This window comes from Capricornis sumatraensis, chromosome 1 (assembly GCF_032405125.1).
Source record: "Capricornis sumatraensis isolate serow.1 chromosome 1, serow.2, whole genome shotgun sequence".
Classification (NCBI taxonomy): Eukaryota; Metazoa; Chordata; class Mammalia; order Artiodactyla; family Bovidae; genus Capricornis; species Capricornis sumatraensis.
Window position 1 is genome coordinate 232,283,874 of NC_091069.1, and position 20,033 is coordinate 232,303,906.

General features: G+C 33.5%; 1 protein-coding gene across 7 annotated transcripts in view; it reads right to left on the reverse strand.

The window, feature by feature from the left end:
- The window catches only part of TRPC1 (transient receptor potential cation channel subfamily C member 1), a 56,221-nt gene that overhangs the window by 24,100 nt on the left and 12,088 nt on the right, over positions 1-20,033 (reverse strand). For 3 of the 7 annotated variants that reach the window (XM_068984186.1, XM_068984177.1, XM_068984043.1), the window contains exons 2-5: positions 19,554-19,708; positions 9,107-9,309; positions 4,089-4,220; positions 2,360-2,555 (exon numbers count right to left, since the gene is read on the reverse strand). The exons of 2 other annotated variants lie outside the window; for them this stretch is intronic. In XM_068984186.1, coding sequence (XP_068840287.1) covers positions 2,360-2,555; positions 4,089-4,220; positions 9,107-9,309; positions 19,554-19,708 — 686 coding nt within the window. Of the gene's footprint in view, positions 1-2,359; positions 2,556-4,088; positions 4,221-9,106; positions 9,310-13,162; positions 13,265-19,553; positions 19,709-20,033 lie in introns of all 7 variants that reach the window. 2 more of the 7 variants (XM_068983978.1, XM_068984103.1) reach the window with 2 other exon arrangements.

Below are 20,033 nucleotides of genomic sequence, written 5' to 3' on the forward strand. Positions count from 1 at the left end.
ACTCAGAGCTCCCTGTTTGAGACCGCAGGTGTTGCTCAAGCACCAGGCATATGAATGAAGAAACCTCCCAGCTGAGATCACTGACATGGTGAAGCAGAGACAAATCAATCTTGCTGTACCCTTTCCTAATTCTTGACCTCAAGAGGTTTGTGACCTCACAAAACTCAAAAGCATAATAAAATGATCATGAAATTATCACAAAATGACTATGAAGTATTGTTTTATGCCACTTGAGTATCAGGGCAGTTTGTTATTCAGGATGAAGCACCAGAACAAAATATATCAACTATCTGAGAAAATATTATCTTTCCCTTTGATTATATTTAGAAATCCAATGTAAAAAACTAATTTATATTTCATCCATTTTTTTAAATTACAGAATATTTTCCTCCCAACTAAAAGTATTACCATTATTCCTTATTCCTTTTCTCTAATCTTCTTTACCCACTCCAGTACTCTTGCCTGGAAAATCCCATGGATGGAGGAGCCTGGCAGGCTACAGTCCATGGGGTCGCAAAGAGTCGGACATGACTGAGCGACTTCACTTCACTCACTTCACACTCTGTCACTGGAGGAGGAAATGGCAACCCACTCCAGTATTCTTGCCTGGAGAATCCCATGGACAGAGGAGTCTGGCAGGCCGTGGTCCATGGGGCCGCAGAGAGGCGGACACGACTGAAGTGACTGCACACACTGGGCAATCTTCTTTAGAATGGGACATTTGCTTATCCTCTGAATTCTTCAGGGATATATATATATATGTGTGTGTGTGTGTGTGTGTATATATATATGTCATTAGGAAACTTCCTTAGTTTTTCTCCCCTTACCAGGATAATCTTGGTTTTTTCCACCTTTCTTTGAGATTCTTTTCCCAATCACTTAAGTTGATTTTGCTATATCTTTTCTGTCATTTTCTAGTTATTTCATGTCTATTTTAGGTTGTGGAACACAAAAGTAAATAAACATAAGATCTACTCAAATGTATATTAGAGGAAGATTATATCAGAGTTCTCTGTTTTTAGATACATATTAACATTGTATTTTCTTCTTAAGCCACATAGGTATATTATTGACTTATCATCTTATAGCTACCTGGATCCAAATTCTTATACTTAATTTTTTATAAATGCTCTACCTTAAGTAAGAAACCTCAGAGTACTAGAAAAAGATACTATTTGAAGCCAGAGATCTGGATGAGAAATATAATATCTAGGTAATCTTAAAGTAACATCTTAAAATTCCTATATCAATCTCCCAAGTCACAAAGCTATTTGGAGGCTCAAACTGTCAACCAAGATAATAAAAAACTCTGCTCCGAGCACCAAAGGTCCTATATCTTGCCTTCTACCATAGGTCGCTCAGTTGTGTCCGACTCTTTGTGACCCCAGGGACTGTAGCCTGTCCATGGGATTTTCCAGGCAAGAGTGCTGGAGTGGATTGCCATTTCCTTCTCCAGGGGATCTTCCCAACCCAGGAATCGAACCCGGGTCTCCCGCACTGCAGGCAGATGATTTACCGTCTGAGCTACCAGGGAAGCCCATAATTGTGATAAGCAAGTTTTACTCCAGTATCTACGTTGTTAATAAGAATAATGGGTCTTAGAAGCAATAATTTAAAAGTATCATATACCAGCACTCCCCAACTGAACATCATTGTCTGCATATAAATATCCATGTCTATTAAGTTATCTCAAAAAATGAAATTAAAAATGCATACCTTCCTTCTTCAAGTTCCTGAATCATATGCATGTGAGTGTATGGGGAGTAGAAATAGGTATTTCCCTTAATAGGAAGGGATGATGCCAGAAGAGCCAGATTCAACTTAGTTATCATAGCATACGTCTCTCCACCTTTGGGTTTCACAATGAATTAACAAATAAGAATAAGGAACATAATATCTGATACTTTTATTTTTAAACAGAAAGGCCCTATATCTGTCGAAAGGACTATTTATAACTAGATTAATAATATAAATTCGTAACAGACAAAACACAAGGTGGAAACTGCATTAGGAAGGCATTTACTATTCAAAATCTTACCTGCATAGCTAGCTACTATTTAGCAAAAAGGATTATATTAATATCCATACTCTTATTATTGTTAAAAATAATAGCAACTACCATTTATTGAGTACTTGCTTAAAGGCAATATTCATTGTACTAAACTCTTTAAATATGCATATCCTTAATTAATTCTTAAAACTAAAGCTCAGACAGATTCAATAACTTTCCCAAGGACACACAGTTTTTATGAAGCAGAACTAGGATCTCAATGTAGATGTATTGCTCCAAAGCCTTTGCCCTGAGCCACTAGACTACTGTGGAGGAAATAATTTAAATATATCACAGAAAACTTCATACCTCCTTTTGGTTATATTTGATAGCAAGTTTTAGACGACTTAAGTTCATTCTTTCTTCTAGTAATCCCCGTTTGTCAAGAGGCTCATCATTGGATGTATGGTTTAGGATAACTTCTAATTCACGTGAATTCCGGGCTTGGGCAAGCAAATCTTTAGCAAACATTTTACATTGCCGGGCTAGTTCCTCATAATCGTTTCTGCAAAGTGTAGAGTCTATTATTAAAAATGCCACTTCCATCTTCTAATTAAGGTGTTTTCACTAGAAATATTACTCAATAACATTTTAATTCCAACAGTGCTACACAACATCTGAAGTCATTTTGTGCTGTCAAAGGAACCTACTGGTACATAAATCCCCCACAGCTTTGGGGAAAACTGTAACACAATTATGTTCTCTGCATTCACACTGATAATCTCAGATGAGCACAGTGTTTTCTCATATATATTGATATTCCTAGAAATTCTGATAATATTTTTAACACATTCTTCATTTAACTCATTTGCCTTTATTCTCTATAAGTTCTGTATAAAGCTTTCTTTTATATTATTTATCTAAACAATAGATAATATCTTGATGCTATCCAATAAATATTATTATATGATTTTTAACCAGAAATTTTTTCAATGATAGTTTGAAATGTGTTTACACTACTTCTGATATCAAAATAGTATTTTGTTTCATTTTTAAGATGCTCCTTTAAACAAAATCCAAGTTAGAAAGAAACACTGAAACATTCCTAGTTACACAATCACTATTCCTTGAAACTTAGGACTTACCTGCTTATTAAAGGCAAGCCTAAATCACTTGTGAGAAACTAAGAAGTTTTAATAGATAATTCTTTATAAAATATCAATTATGTTACGCTTAAGCCTGAGTGGAACAACTTAAGAATAAAGTTAGAAATAGTTATGAAACAACTGGGATCAGATTTCAGAAACTAATTTTTTATTCAGTGTTTTTAAAGTGAAAGGAAGGGAAAATATGAAGAATTTTTCATTGATTAATTTTCTATTCAATGGGGTTTTCCATGAACTGGCTGCATAAAGTTATAACTCAAAGAATTAAAAACTTTTCCTTATTGGCTAACATTTTCTCATCTATTCTTTGCATTTACTACATAACCAAAACTACGTAAGTTTGGTAGAATAACTAGTTGAATTTCTTTAACAAGGTATTATCTACTTCTTAGTCTAAGAATTTAATTATAGTCTTATCTAATTAGTTTTATGTCTACATGTTATGTTTCTCCTACTAGAAAATGTCACTGAACAGTGAAATGGGACAATGTCTGGGTGTGTGAAATGTACCTGACATACAAAAAAGCATTCAATATGCTTCTGAAAGTTATGAAGGGTTGGGCTCCAAGGATGGTTATAGAATCTGAGAATGAGGAAAGAGAGCAGTTATAAGCAAGTTTGCTCTTATTTATGGCTACCATTCCCTTTATTCTTCACATTGCCCTAGAATGCCTCTGGTAACATTGAACAAAGTAGGGATTTAAGCATGGGTGGAAGAGTGGAAGAGGGAAGATGGGGAAAGAGTGACTTAAGTGATACTAGGATCTGTTCCACTGAGAGAAAAGGAAAATCCTAAGTATGTGGCAGAAAGGCCTGGTCATTTCGGATCAAATGTAAACAAACATTAAGTGATAATTTGGCCTATGAGAAAACTCATGCTGAAAATATTCTGGAAAAAAGAGAGATAATTTACAATTTCCATTTATTCCCACCTGAATTCCACCTCCACGAGGCTTAATTCTTTTAAATCAGCACTAAGTTCAAATGCTCTCAGAATTGGATCCTCCTCTGTTAACATTATTAGAGCTGGACTGGCCAAGCAGCGATATATATCAAGACGAAACCTGAGATAAAATTTGATTCCATTATGTAAAATATTTATTATATACATGTGATTAGTATTTTTAACCTATAATTTTCATAAATTTAAAATATTATAAAATTAAAAGAAAATAAAACATTTATAATATACTTATTATAAAGTAACCTACAAAAAGAAACACTTAAAAATAAATATTCTGAGATATAATTATTGAAAAATTTTATACCACTGCTTTTAAAGAAATCGTTTTAGTATTTCTTTTCATAGACTTAAAACTCTGTATCCTTCAATTTAATTTAAAAATTTCTATTCCTGAACTTAGTATTATTTTAAATGAAATCTACTAATAACATTGAATACATGGATGCTTATTAAATTTTCCTTCCCCAGCAATAAATTTACTTTAATATGTTACCTATATATATGACTCATTTAATCAGGTTATTTTTGAAAGACATTTTCAAATCTTAAGAATAAAATCATTCATTTATGCCTAATTTCTAGCTAATAGAAAAGTACTTGCTTTACCTTCCATGAGCTAATTAATGTTCATATTCGATATCCAACAGGAACCAAATCAAAAAAGTTTTGTTATTATTCTTTCATTTATAAACATGTAATTCTTAATTTAAAATTTGGTAACTATTATATATTCTTACTTTTAAATAAAAATTTAATATATGCCTGTTTCTTTAAAAAAAGCAAGCAGTTTAGAAACATAATGCTCTGCAATTTTTCTCCTTCCACCAAGTCTACTCCTCAAAGATAGTCACATTTCAGAGAATTGTGAAAAATCTTTCCCGATATTTTCTAATCATACACAAAAGTACTCAGACATACTGTATACAGGGACAATTATTTCTATGTCACTACATACAGAGTAACCTCATTATTTCCTAAAACTGGATGGTTTTCCATTTGACGGCAGTCCAGCTTAATGGAATTTAAGTTGCTTCTAATTTTTTACTTCAATTAATAATGTAACAATGATTATTCTTTAGTTCATATACCCTTTGCACATTCAGAATTGCTGGATAAAATGGCATGTGTATCTTAAAATCTGGAGGATGTTTCCAAAGCACAAACAATAAGGAAAGCTCATTCCCCCCCGCCCCCATCTTCATGCTGCCACCCTAATGGAAGAAAAATGGAATTTTAAGAGTTGTATTACTCTAGATTTCTGTAAAAGCTCAAGCCTCCTTTCATGTTTACTTTTCATTATAGTTCTGTAAACTATCTGTTCATTTGTATTTCCCTATTTTTCTGGTGATTTTTAAAAAAATTCATCAACTTGTAAAATCTCTTTAAATATCAAAGAAATTAGCCCTCTGTCTAGTCAAAAGTGTTTTAAATACTTTTCCTCAGTTGGTTGGTTGTCTTTTCACTTTGCAATGAAATTTTTCTGTATAGAAATTAAAAACTTTTATGAAATAAATTTATTGAACTATTCCTTATTTAACTGCTAAGTCTCATGTCTTAGACACAAAAATAGGTGCTATATAATGCATTTTTAAGAAAACAATATTTATGAAATCCAACTTTAAGCTAGCTATTTAATAAACAAGTACAATTATTTTATCTTAAGTAAGGATTTCTAAAGGGGTATTTGTCTATACCAAAACTGCTCCAAAAACTTGAGAAAAAATATATACAATCAAGCAACTAATTTGTTTCCATCATTATGTCTGTAGTAATTTTTTATGGTAATCAATTTTAGCAGGTTGTTGTAAAAATGACTGTTGTATTAGCCTACATTATCATGTCAAAAAACATGGATTAGGGACATAATGCACAGAAAAACTGCTCGTATTGGTGGCAAACAAGTGGCTGTGTAACAATGAAGTGCCATAGTATGGAAAGCAATTAGATAGAATCAGAAAAATAATGAGGCTGCACCACTTTATAAAATCTGTCATTTTTGGCATAGAGAATAGATTTGTGGTTGACAAGGAGGTAGGGGGGAAGAAGATGGACTGGGAGTTTGGGGTTGGTAGATACAAACTACTATATGTAGAATGGATTGACAACAAGGTCCTCCTGTTGAGGACAGGGAACTATACTCAATACCCTCTGATAAACCATAAAGAAAAGAATATAAAAAAGAATGTACTTATGTGCATCTCTGAGTCACACTGGTGTATAGCTAATATCAGTATCATGTTATAAATCAACTATACTTCAGTAAATGAAAATAAAATAAAATCTGTCATTTTGGTATTCAAAACACTATCAAAAGTAACGGTGGAATATAAAGAGATCAATGATTTTACTGTACAAAAATATGCATAAAATGGATAAAATCATTTTTAAAAAATCAACTATTTCAGGTCACTCAAAATTATCTATTGAGAATCAGTTACTGGAAAACTACCAGAACTTCAGGCAGGAATGGCTGGAACCTGTGGTCTTCTTGCCTAAGGCCCACATCCATTATCTCTGTCTTCAGTTCGTTTAAGGAGAACTGTAGTTTTCCATTCTGAAACTGGTAAATCTCTACCTTTGTGCTAATGAGGTATAAATCAATTAGTTGGGAAGTAAAAACCTACAGCTCTGCTGGCTGAAAGGACTGGACTTAGTACAGACAACCAAGGAAAACCTGCAGCTTTTTGTAAGACCAAGTTTGCAGGTTGAGGTGAGGGAAACAGTGGACCAAACAGAAATTTAATAGGGAGATCTTGGAAATGAGAAAAGATATACAAAGTCTCCACAAATTCCTGGGCGACTAAAAAATTAGGCATGTGTGCAGAACATCAGGAAGTCTGATGAAAAAGACAAGGAACTCTTAAGAAATGGCTGCAACTTTGAGTGCATTCCCCAACTAATCCATAGAATGTTTTTTTGTGCCTTATATTCCACAAACGAGTGAAAACATACAGTATTTGTCCTTCTCCATCTGACTTGTTTCACTTAGCATAAAGCTCTCAGAGTCTAACCATGTTGTTACAAATGGAAAGACTGTATCACCTAGCACTGCATCATCTCTGAAATTTAAAAACCAGTATCTCACAAATACAGACTGCCTCTCTTCCACTTCCCAGAAACCTTTACCTGTCTCTTTCTTGGTTAACTTTCTTTTCTCCTGCAGCTCTGCTTAGCAATTCCTGAAAATGACTTTAGTCAGAGCTCTTTTGACATTTGCTATAACTGTTTTCTCGAACATCAATAACAAACTCTCTCAAAGCCTTCAACAAATATACCAAACCACTTGCAGTTCCCTAAATAAACCACATTCATGTACTGTGTAAAATTCCTTTTACCTTTTTATTTTTATTCATACTTAAACACTGAGCTCAAGCCACAGCTCCTCTAAAAGCTTTCAGAACAAGCTTTTTTCACACCTCAAATCAAAACAATGTTGTGTTCTCTCCAGCATCAAACCCTATCTCCAAATGCTTACTATACATGTAAGCATGTATAATTTGAAAATAATTTATATTTAACATTAATAAAGGATTTTAGTACTTAGTTCCCTAACCAGGGATTAAACCTTTGCCTCTGGCAGTGGAAGCGTGGTGTCCTAACCACTGGATTGCCAGGGAATTTCTCATAGACTAGTCATTTTAAAACTAGAAAGTTAGACAAATTGCCATAGCTGGGCTTCCCTGGTGGCTCAGTGGTAAAGAATCTGCCTGCCCATGCAAGGGACAGGGGTTAATTCCCTGATCCAAGAAGATCTATACGCCACGGAGCAGCTAAACCTGTGCGCCACAACTACTGAGCCCGTTGCTCTAGAACCTGCGAGTGGTACCTACTGAGCCCACATGCCACAGCTACTAAAGCCTGACTGCCCCAGAGCCCATGCTCCACAAGAGAAGCCACCACAATGAGAAGCCCATGCACTAGAGAGTAGCCCCTGCTCCCCGCAACTCAGAGAAAGTCCACGCGTAGCAACGAGGACCCAGCACAGTCAAAAACAAATAAAGAAGATTATTTTTAAAATTGCCATAACTATCAACCAGATCTTCTCAAAGAGAAACATAGATCTCATTGGAAAAGAGACTTGAAAACAGAAAAAATTTTCAGTACAATCTCTGCAAGTAAACACTAAATTGATTCCCAGGAGACTTTTCCAATTTATGGATTTGTGACTATCTGTTGATCCACCAAAGACCTGTTCTTAAGGAGAGGAATGAAGTAAGGTAGATGGCGCACAGCTTTAAAGCTAATTTCACACATACTGTATAAGAAGCCTTAACTAGAAAACAGTGACAACAGATGGCATTGGACTTCCAACCATATTTTCTGTAGTAAATGCTTTATCTGACACTATCTCAACTACATCTGACCACTGTAAAGATAACATATACATAAAGGGTATGCTGAAAATGAGATTTTCAAGTCTAGCCCAAAACCACACACGTTATACCACATGCATATGTGTGATCTTGCTCAACCCGTCCAGGAAGAGATACTTTCTTGAGTTCATTCACCCCTCAGTTGTTAACATTTTTGACTGGGGAGAATGAGAAGAGAAAAAGACTTAAATATTGTGTGAGAGGGGACAAAGAGGCATAACAGGCTGAGTATTTAGTTAGATAGGTAACAATATTTATTTTCTTATAAATAAGATAGGAAGTAGTTATCTTCATCCCTTCCACTACTTGGAAATTCTTTTAGATTAATAAACCCTGCTTCTAAAAAGCAAATAGTGACCCTATCTCTGACCAGCAGAATTATGAGATAAACCTTATTCATAATCTGGAAAGTTTTCCTGCTTATTCATCATTTAGTAAACATTTCTTTAAAATACAGAACTCATTGTATTAAGCAAAGCAGCTAGAAGTTTGGCTTTCATTACTCACTGCAATACCAGCTTTCTTAAAAATCTAAATAGAACAACGATAAAAAACTATATTGACATATACCTTACTGCATCACACATCTTAATTTAAATCTGAATTTTCTGACCTGGAATGTCGGAGACTGTCCTTTTTGTTTTTTGCAGAACACAATGTACATTCACAGCCAACTGCATGGGGCTTAGGTAGAGATACATCCTGTTTTAACAGCATTGTAAGAATTTCATAGTTGTTACGATGAGCAGCTAAAATGACAGGTGCAACATCCATAGTTGTTGAATACTCGGGATTCTGAATTCTCTCCATTAGTTTCTGAAAAATATTTATATAAACGTCCAAAAGTTCTTACTTGTGACATCAAAAAAAACATTTATCTAAAGAATAATGAACAAAAGACACAAAGAATATGAAAATTATTTTGAGAAATATAATCACATTTTACTAGGATTAAAATCTTTTTTGAAACCGCAAAACAACTTTAGTTAGTAAATGCAGTATAATCATGACAGACAAAATCTTCACTAGGAAATATTCATATAGCCATAGTTTTGTTTTCCTAACAAAGAAGAAGTGTGGATATCTGGAGAAATACTTTAGGAAAAAGTGTTTCATTTTCACAAGATTATGGCAACATGCACGACAAGGATAAAGAACAAGAATTTTAGAAAGAGAATATAATGGAAAACAGAAGTGTTAAAAATAGGCAAAGTATAAAGGCATGAGAAAATAATTTTAAATCCACCTCTACGACAAAACCTTGCCACATTGATAGCAATGAAGTTACTTGTAAAGAATAAGAAAATAGGAGGCACTCTTCATTTTGTATAATTCTCTACATATTTTCAAACACCACTTATACTACTTCCTGTTACAAATGCACAAAAACACTAACAATCATAGCTCCTGGAACCATTAGGCAGTTTGCATTTATTATCTCATTTAATCCCCACAATAGCCTGCAAAATTGAACATTATAATCTCCATGAAGAAACTGAGGCTCAGAGAAGTTAATGTGCCCGAGCTATCCAATAGAGTGGTAAAATACAGATAGAACCCAGGTGTCTGGTCCTCTGGAGCCTGAGCTCCTTTCACTACATGGGCTCATGCCTGGGGACTGCATAACACGAGGAAAGAAACATCAGTAAATAAGAGCCAGGTAAAGTAAATAAGGTTGACTATATTAGGACTATTGTATATTCTTTCTAATACTTATCACTTTTTCATAGATGTTTTCCTGTGAGCTGTTTGATTCCATAGTATAAGCTCATCAAGTTCACAGTTAATTTTTGTAATTTTTACTAACATTGTAATAGTACACACATTATAAAAAACCTGAAAAATATACAAAGCAGAAATAAAAATACCCATATTTCTACTACCTTAAAACATTTTACAGTATTTGTTTTTAATCCTTTTGCCACCACACCTGCTTTTAAGGGCAACTTCAAGGAAGCTATAACAAAGACTCTTTTGGAAAAAAATTTTTTGTACAGAACTTTGCATGCAATTTAAGGAAGTTCATAGATTCTCTGTTCAAGGTATTTTATTTTGCTACTATAAATAATACTGTCACAAACATCTTTATGAATACAGTTTTTTCAAACTTTAGGATTATCTCATTAACATAGAACCTTTGAAGTGGAATTATAGATCTAAAGGCCATGAACAATTTTGAAGCTTTTGATACATATTATCAAGACCTTTTAATAGTTTATATTACTAATAATACAGGAATGTACCCACACACTAAGATTTACTCATCAGCACTGGGCATGATCATTCCCAATTTATGAGCGAAAAAACTATCATGAATATTAATTTACTTTTCTTTGATTACTGGTAAATTTTATTACTTTCTGACATTCTTATTTTTTTCCTTCTTTTATGAATAGTTTGTTTATATACTTCCCTTCTATTTATTGGGGTCTTCAAATTAATGAATTTATTTAAAAATTACAGAGAAATCTATAAAAATTTACCCCATTCCCCCTATTTACAAAAGAAGAGGTTATAAAGAGGATGAAGTCATATTTAATCTCTTACGAAAATAATGGTACTTATTTTTCCCATGAAACATACTTAACTATGTGAAAAACAGACAGATGATTAAAATCCCTAATTTCATTGCACAAAATATAATCTACATACTATAAAAAGGAAACCTGTATTTGAAAGTCAAAATTTATCAAAAGACAATTTTGATAAGCCAAGAATATAGAATGAATTCACTGAGATGACAAATTTTAAAAGTATATAAAAATACTTGACATTGCCTGTCTAGAGGTAATCAACCTGTTAAAAAGTGATGTTGTTGTCACTAGAAGTATTCAAAGCAAAGGCTGGATAACCTTTTTTTGTTAGAGATACTGAAAAAGTGTTCTCTTACTGAGTAGGTGAGGACTGCCTGGCCTTATAACTCGAAATTCAATTGGCAGTGGTAATGGTGATGAAATTGTATCAGTCAGTTGCTCCAATACCCTGGGACTCTACACTCAACCTCCTCAAGGGAGTAAATGGGTTAAGAGGTTAGGAGGTTGAACAGGTAGGGATACCAAAATATACTAGTAACTGGAGGACGGGTGACAGAAAATTAAATAGGATTCTAGACATTTCTGATCTTTTGAACAGGAGCTATACTATTAGGTCTTTTTTCTCTACACTGTTGATTGCTTGCTACCACTTAAAATTAGCTGGAACTATCCTTGGGAGAAAATTACGCTTACACAAACTTTGTCATAGTTTAAATGAGGGAAAAATATTTGTTAATATATGATAAAGTATTTAATTTACGGGAGCTTCTCTTCTTTCTCAAGAGAATGGCAGATCATTTGCAATCAATTTATAATTATTTCTTAAACAATATTTTTCTTCTGATTATAGCCAGTTTACAACACTCCCAGAAATTATTTTTACTGATTATTTCACTATATCCTCACCAATAATGAATGTTATAACTGTTACATTTTGATACATACACAGCAAATATCTCATTTTTACAGTAGAATTTATTGCATTATTAGTGACTATCTTCTTAATCACAAAAGCAATAAAGAAAACAATATCCTTAATTTGGTAATGTGATGACTGCTGTTATGTAACATTTTCCATATTTCCATACAATTCCTTTTCTATGCATATTTTTAAGTTCAGATAATACTATCTATACAGTTTACTATTCTCATTTTTTACCATTCTGTACCAATGTTAGAATGTTAGGTGTTCCTAATTATTCCTTTAAAATACTATTTTAATATACAGGTAGTTATTTATTTTCAAATCTATTTTGGGATGTTCAGATTATGTCACATGGTTTTTTCATTGCTACAAATAAGATTACAAGTAACATTTTTGTCTACATTTCTGACCATCTCCTTGACAAATTTCTAGAGGAGGAAGTGATAGTTTAAAGAATATGAACATCTTTCTTGTTATTGACACTTCCTGCCAAACCATTTTTCAAACTACCTTCCCTTCCAGTGGTATATGAGACTGTACTACTCCTTTGCTATCAATGGTTATTACTTTTTAAACAATCTTCGCTATCTGATAAGCAAAAATTGGCATCTCATATTTAATTATTAATAAGATTATAATTTTGCACTTTGAGATTTTTCTACATCTTTTATTGATTTTTAAGTTTTTCATCAATTCATCTAATATTAAGATTATGAATTTGAGATATATGCTAAAAATATCTTTTGAAAGTTACCCATCTGCTTTCTAATTTTTCCCGAGGTCTTGATTTCAGAAGTTTAACTTCTATACAAACAAAGGCTGCGCTACTGTGATTTTTGTTCAATAGTCCTTCCCTCTCAAACAATTAAATATTCACCTACATTTTCTTCCAGTTTTATGGTTTCATTGTTTATACTTAAAGCTAAAATCCAACTGGAAACTGATCTGTATTTTCAACTTAACCTGCAGAATGTTCCAAACTAAAAATACGGGATTGCATCAACAAAATTCTAGAAATATCATTAATTTTAAGGTTTCCTGAGAGCAATATTAGTTATTCTTGCAAATGTCTACTTAACATAATATTTTCACAGAGAAAAAAAATCTATTTCCATAAAACGAAGTAAATTGGAGGGGAAGAAAAAATGGCAATGGGGCAGATCTATTTTGGTTTAAAAATTCAAATTAATAAATATTTAAGAGTACTAACTACTATAGTTGGTCTTGATGATCGTTTTGGTCGATGATTAAGCAGTATATCAACAGCTCCCACTACTTCAGAGTCGATTGCCACCAAAAGTGCATCTGCGGACTTTAAAAAAAAAAAGTTAAAAATGAAAATGGAGGGAAAAAGGTAAACTATTTTTACTAATTCATAAAGAAAACTATTTCTTTTTGAAAATTTAAACTGTATTATATACAGTAATACTGAATTTTTAAAAATTTAGACTATCCAAATATAAAATTTGCTTGCCTTAGCAATACTTCTGTGTACCACAACACATACATTTTTATCCTGGTTTCACTGCTTGAGCTGATCAAATAATGAATGCTTGGCAGTGGGTTTATTAATGAAACAGGGCTGATATAGGTAGTATTTAAAGTTAATGTTATTTTTTCCAAGATGTTTATTTACTGTTGAACTTTGGATCAAAAGAATCCTAATATTCCAAATCTATAAAAGAAATTGCCAAGAAAAATTACAAGCAAAGGATATCATCAATACAACCATGAAGTTAGGGGACAATGGAAAATAAAAACAGGAGGAGCCTGCTGTTCTCATCTTTAAAGCACATATGGCTGACTGAAATTGTGTAAATCATGACATTAATTTAGCAATCTTTTTCTTTTTTTGGCCTTGCTGCGCTGCTTGTGCTTTCTTAGTTCCCTGACCAGGGATTGAACCCAGGCCACGGTAGTGAAAGCTCTGAGACTTAACGACTGGATAGTCAGGAAATTCCCAATATTAGCAATCTTATCAAGTAAAAATCACAAAGAATTATCTCTGAGGAATCAATGTCCTCAGAGACAAGGAGAAGTGACTTTACAGGTTGACTCCCAAACTATAGCTCATTTTGAAGCTCCAACTCTGATAGGAGGAAAAAAGTAAATAGAAGCGGAGTAAATGGAGACTTTTCAGCTTTTCAGTGTAACAAAATCTTTAGTCCTATTATGGTACTTAGCAACTGAGATCAGGTTTTCGGTTTCTAAGGAAAACCATAAAGGCAGAAGCAAAAAGTGGGGATAAGTAACAATTTAATCTAAGAAAACACTCTGATTATTTTCAGTATATACATTCTTAAACTATTTTAATCTTTAATAACTATTTAAATCAACATTATCTCCCACAAAAGTGAAACTGTATTCTATCTTTAATCTTTGTAGCTGAAAAGAATAAAGCTTTCATCCACTTTATCTAGATGTTAAAAATAGGACTAAAAATGGCAGACTTTATCTGGATGTCTAAAAATAGGAGTAAGCACCCGAAGGAATGGGATGGGGCCACATTCAACCATTAGGAACTGGCTGTGTATTCCCAGAGGAAAAACTCCTCACAGTTATGGGAAATTTAATTCATTATTTTATCCCTTAAAACTTTTAGGTTTCACTGAGCTGTAGCCTATTCTTTAAAATCCAGCATTATTCTTCTTCTGCTTTGCATGCATTTCTAACTTCAGTCTGGTACTTGGTCAACTGAAACAAACAAAAAGAACCATGTGTTCATTTCTACTAAACAGTTCACTAATGATTTTTAATTTTAACCTGTAAAGCTAGCTAACTATAGTAACGCCATTGCTCTCAAAGTCTAAACACCAAGCAACTCCAATCATCTGAAACATCATCATGAATTCAGCTGTAAATTTCTTCCAAAATCATACTGAGCTGTCACAAGCTAACTTTATGGGCATTATTCCTTAGAAGGAACTGCCTCAACCACACTGACTTAAGAGTTGTCTATAAATTACAGATATCTGGCTTTCCCAAGTACCCTTCTGGTCTTTATTGAATAAGGGAACAGCTAGATTAAAATCAACGAAGAAGGGAGGAAGGACGAAAAACTGCTAAAAGTTGATCACTGAGAAGATAAAATATCAGCGTAGCGGAACCACTACCAATTCAAAGCAGTCTGAAACCATTCGATGTGAGGGAAAACATATCGAGAATTTCAGACTATAAGAAGCAAATAAAATGATTATACTCTTGATGAGTCCCACTTATGATGCTAAAGTTAAATTATATTCAGATACACTATTTAGTAAACAATAAAGAAAGATTCATGTTAAATCTTTCAAAGCTTAAAAGGATAAGCTTCAGGTAGAGAAATATTTATTTACATAATAAAGTCAAGTAAATAAGGAGTTGCCATTGACATGTTCTATACAAATGCTGTCACTTGATACATAAAAAGGTAGTTCTAGAGGAAAAATTATTTTAAAAATATCTATATGTACACAATATGTCCTCACAAGTTTTGTTTCCCAATTTCTTACAGATATTTGACTATTCTTGATTAAATCTGCTTAGTACATATTTATTATGTATTAATGGAGTTACTCCCTCCCTTCTCATCTCAGACTTTGTCAACAATTCCCATACTCTTTCCTCTAAGCTCAGATTCTCATAAATTATCAATATCCTTACACGATAAAATTTCCACCTTGGTATTCTATTTACTGCTCTTGTCTTCCACAGGACCCTGGTCCTTCATTCGCGGAAATACCAATCCTAGCCTCTACCTCCCAAAACATGAAATACTTCCTCATTCTTTGCTAACTTGACTTGATCCTCTCTCTTGAGCAAGACAAGGTCCCTGCTGTCAAGCAGCTTATTTGGTGGGAGAAGTTGTCGTTGTTTAGCTCTTTGCGACCCCATGGACTGCAGCCTGCCAGCTCCTCTGTCCATGGGATTTCCCAGGCAAGAATGGAGTGGGTTACCATTCCCTCCTCCAGGGGATCTTCCTGACCCAGGCATCGAACCCGAGTCTTCTGCACTGCAGGCAGATTCTTTACCACTAAGCCACCTGGGAAGCCCATCTTTCTCTTACCACTCAAGTTTTCCTTCTCTCATTCTGCCAAACTTCTAAAACTCATGAGTGTCATTTTCTCTAATTCTACTGACGCCAGAGATTCAAAATCCAATGGCCTTTCCTATCATTTTCCTGATTTCTAAACAACTGAGAAAACTGTTTTTTTGGTTTTCCACAATGGTCCATGATCCTAACTCCTTTAATGAAATCGTCTCCTTCTAACGACGTTTATTAATGTAGATGCTCCCTGAGAAGGAATCAACACTAGTTGTTTGCTCTTCTCTGTGATTTCATCCATTCTCACGGTGTCAGATCATCCCCAGGCCCATGACTGCTGTATTTCTCCAGCCCAATCTCTCCCTAGAGATGTAAGCTTTCCATCGAAAACTTCCTGATAGCCCCAAAATAAACAAGGCTAAAACCAGAATTCACAGTTCTCTGCCCCAAGTTTGACTTAGCTTTGTAACTTCCTGTTTCCTTTCATCATTCTCCCAGTAACCCATGTTTATGATTTTCAGATTATCTTGGACTCTTTCTCAATCCTCCCTTCCAAAGTTAAATACTCACTAAGTTCTATCAATTCTTCCTTCACAATATCTCTTACATTTGCCATTATTCTTCCCCTATTCTCATAGCCACTATTCTGGTTCAGGCTTTAACCTCTTCGTATATGGATTACTATAAAAACTGCTCACCCAAGCTATTTACAGCCTTCCCCATTTCCTGTTTTTTTAATCTATACTGAACACAGCCACTAGACTAGTTTTCCTAAAATATCACTGTATACATCACATCCTTTCTCAACAATCTTGTAATGATCCCATTATTTATCACATAAAACCCAAATTGCTTAGACCGGCATTCAAGCCCTTTTCATCAGTTTTGTTTTAGTTATTTTTCCAGATATTTTCACTACCATCCCCAAATATCTTCCTCAAAAAGGCTAAGTCAAGTCACTGTCTCAAGAACATACACTGTACATATCTTTGTTTATATCCTTCTCTATATCCTGTTCCCCTCCTATCTATTAAATACATATTTTTTTTACAGTAGTTTTAAATAATAGTATAAAAGCATGGACTCTGGCAGTCAGAACCTGAGTTCAAATTCCAGCTCTGGCATTTAGGGAATAAGTTTGGGCATGTTACTGAAGCTTTCTGTACCTCGGTTTCCTCCTCTATAAAACAGGGATAATAGTAGTACCTAACTCATAGAGCTCTTGTAGGGATTAAGAAGTGACTATATTTGCAATTATTAATATTTCAAGGCTTAAGCTCAATTGACGCTTCCATGAAAGCTTTCTTGATAGTGCCAATCCACAGTGATCTTCTCTTTCCTATGTTTCCAAAACACTTATGGTAAACCACTAAAGTTTAAGAATAAAACAGGGTTTCTCAATAGCGGCACTACTGACATTTTGGACCAGATCAATCTTTGTTGTGGGGGCTGTCCTGTTCACCACAGGATCATTAACAGCATCGCTACCCTCTACCCACCAGAGGCCAGGTACAAACCCACCCCTTAACTGCAAAACCAAAAATGTTTCCCAATGTTGCCAAATATCCCTGAGGGACAAAACTGTCCAGCTGCAAGTCACTAGTATGACACAAGATAAAATACATGAGAGCACTTTATAACCCCTAAGCAATATACAAGGATCAATGATCATTACCACTCAGCAAGTATGAAATACACTTTTCTATTATTTAATTGATTTAAAATTCATTGTTCATTTTAACATACTTTTGTACAGAACTCATGTTTTACTTATTCATTTCCACAATGACACCCAACCAAAGGTTTTGGACATTTGTTGACTGAGAAATAAGACACAGGTAACCAAGGACAGGACACGGTGAACTAGAAAGAGCATGGGATTTGCAGACAAAAGATTTGGTTCAAATATTAGCTTTGCCCTTATTTATTTTAGAACTTTGGGCAATACATTACAGTCTATGAGCCTCAGTTTTCTGCTCTATAAAATATAACATCTATATAGGCTGGCTATGACATTCAAATTTGTTCAGGTATCTGAAAGAACCATGTAAATTATAGAAATTTTATATACAGACATATATAAAAAGAAAATGATTATTGTACCATAATACCTCTTATATATGGAATCATCAGAGACTTTCCTTGTAACCTTATTTTCTAGGTAACTGAAGCTTATGCTTTTAAGTATTTAACTTTGAAATTTAAATAATTTTGATAGAATTTTTCTGCTTTCAGAAGTACTATATATATTCCTCTTTCTTGTCAAGCAATATATACTGAACGTAACTTAATTTTCCCTTACTGACTCTGGGCTATTGTTATAAACATTAGTTACCACTCGAACATACAGTTCCCTTAGAGATTATCAGGTATGTAAGGCTGCTGATCTCCTTAAAAAGAGTCAGAGGTACTGTGCCTAACTTTGTTCCACTGTAGCCTCATGCCTCTTCTGTTGCTCCCATAATTCTCTATGGATTAGAAAACTAAGTAAGTTTGTTAAAGTGTAATCTAAAATAAGAAAAAATAGACTTTGAGAGATTCCAGATAAAGTTCATAAATGGGAAACCTCATCACATCTAATCTGGCTGCTCAGGGGTATTTTTTACTTACTTTCTGGTTCTTGGTGGTATTCTGGATAAATGAAATTTCTGGAAAAGCAATTTTTTTCTACTTAAACATGTATATACAGAGATGATACCACATGTTGTAATACATATATATAATATTTATAATAGAAATATATATAGGACTGACCTACTTTTTTTAATCAATGAGTGTTTCCTGATATCACTCTTTAAAAAGGCTCATTAATTTAAAGCAACAACACAGCAAATGCTCAAACTATGAAAGGAAAAAAAAGAACCAGAATTCAAATGCAAAGTTCCATGATAAGCAAAACAAAAAGGAAGGAAAATAACATTAAATTCCTTCACATCTCTGAACTAAATTCTTTCAAGATACAGATACCTACTTTTTTACCTGAACTCATACGAAGACAAGCAAGAAAGGTCAATATTTCCCAATTTTAAAAATTTCATTCACATTTAGTTATAAGTAAACACTAAATTTCAGACAAAAAGAAAAATTTAATTAAACTTAGGAGAAAATCAAAGTCAAACTGAAAATTGCTTTGTATGTGAGAAGTACTTTGTTCTTATGCTTGTAAGTTATATGGGCCACAGAAATACCTGTTCCCCTGACACTTCCAGAATACTTGTACTATTTTTAGATATATAAGATAAATAGTAATAATATAAGTAATAAAAACAAAGTCATCTTTAATAAGTCATAATAATTTACCTCTGTCGGATGTTTTAAAACATATAATATGAGGAAGAGTGAAAATTGGGGGAAAAAAAATCAAGTCAAAATATTATATTTTTTAAAAAGGCTTTTTTTGGTTTGTTTTTAAATTTTTAGTAGCTCAAAACAAAAGGTGAAAGAGAAAAGAAAAATAGGAAGGAAGAAGGAAAAAAAGGAAGGAAGGAAGGGAGGAAGAAAACGAGAGAGAAAGGACAGAACGCGGCATATCTCACAGTACTTAAAAGCTACTGGATAAAATCATCTAGCCTTGTACCTGGCAACCGTAGTCCAAAAGAAGCTGCAGTATATCCAAGTTCTCGTTTTCAATAGTTATGGTAACAGCATTTCTCCCAAGCACATCTACGCAATTTATGTTCAAGTCACCTGAACTGTTTTCCTCCAAAATCTTTTTAACCATATAATAGTCACCTAAATAACAATACACAAACATAATTTAATATCCATGACACATTAAATAAGAACAACTGTAAAGAAAACTTAGCTTGATGATTCAAAAGATTAAAAAACCTAAACTCATTTTTGTATATGGAACTGCGCAAAGAAAATGTGAACATTTCCTTGCTGAAAACTTACACCGTGATTAAAAAAAAGATATGTACATCAGTAATAAACAGAAAAAATAGAAAAATTTTAAATGTACAGTTTAAAATATAATTTGTTTAAAATGCAAAACTGGTTGACGATAAGGAGAAAAACTTTTAGAAGATATTTAAAGTAATAAAGAATGTCTAAA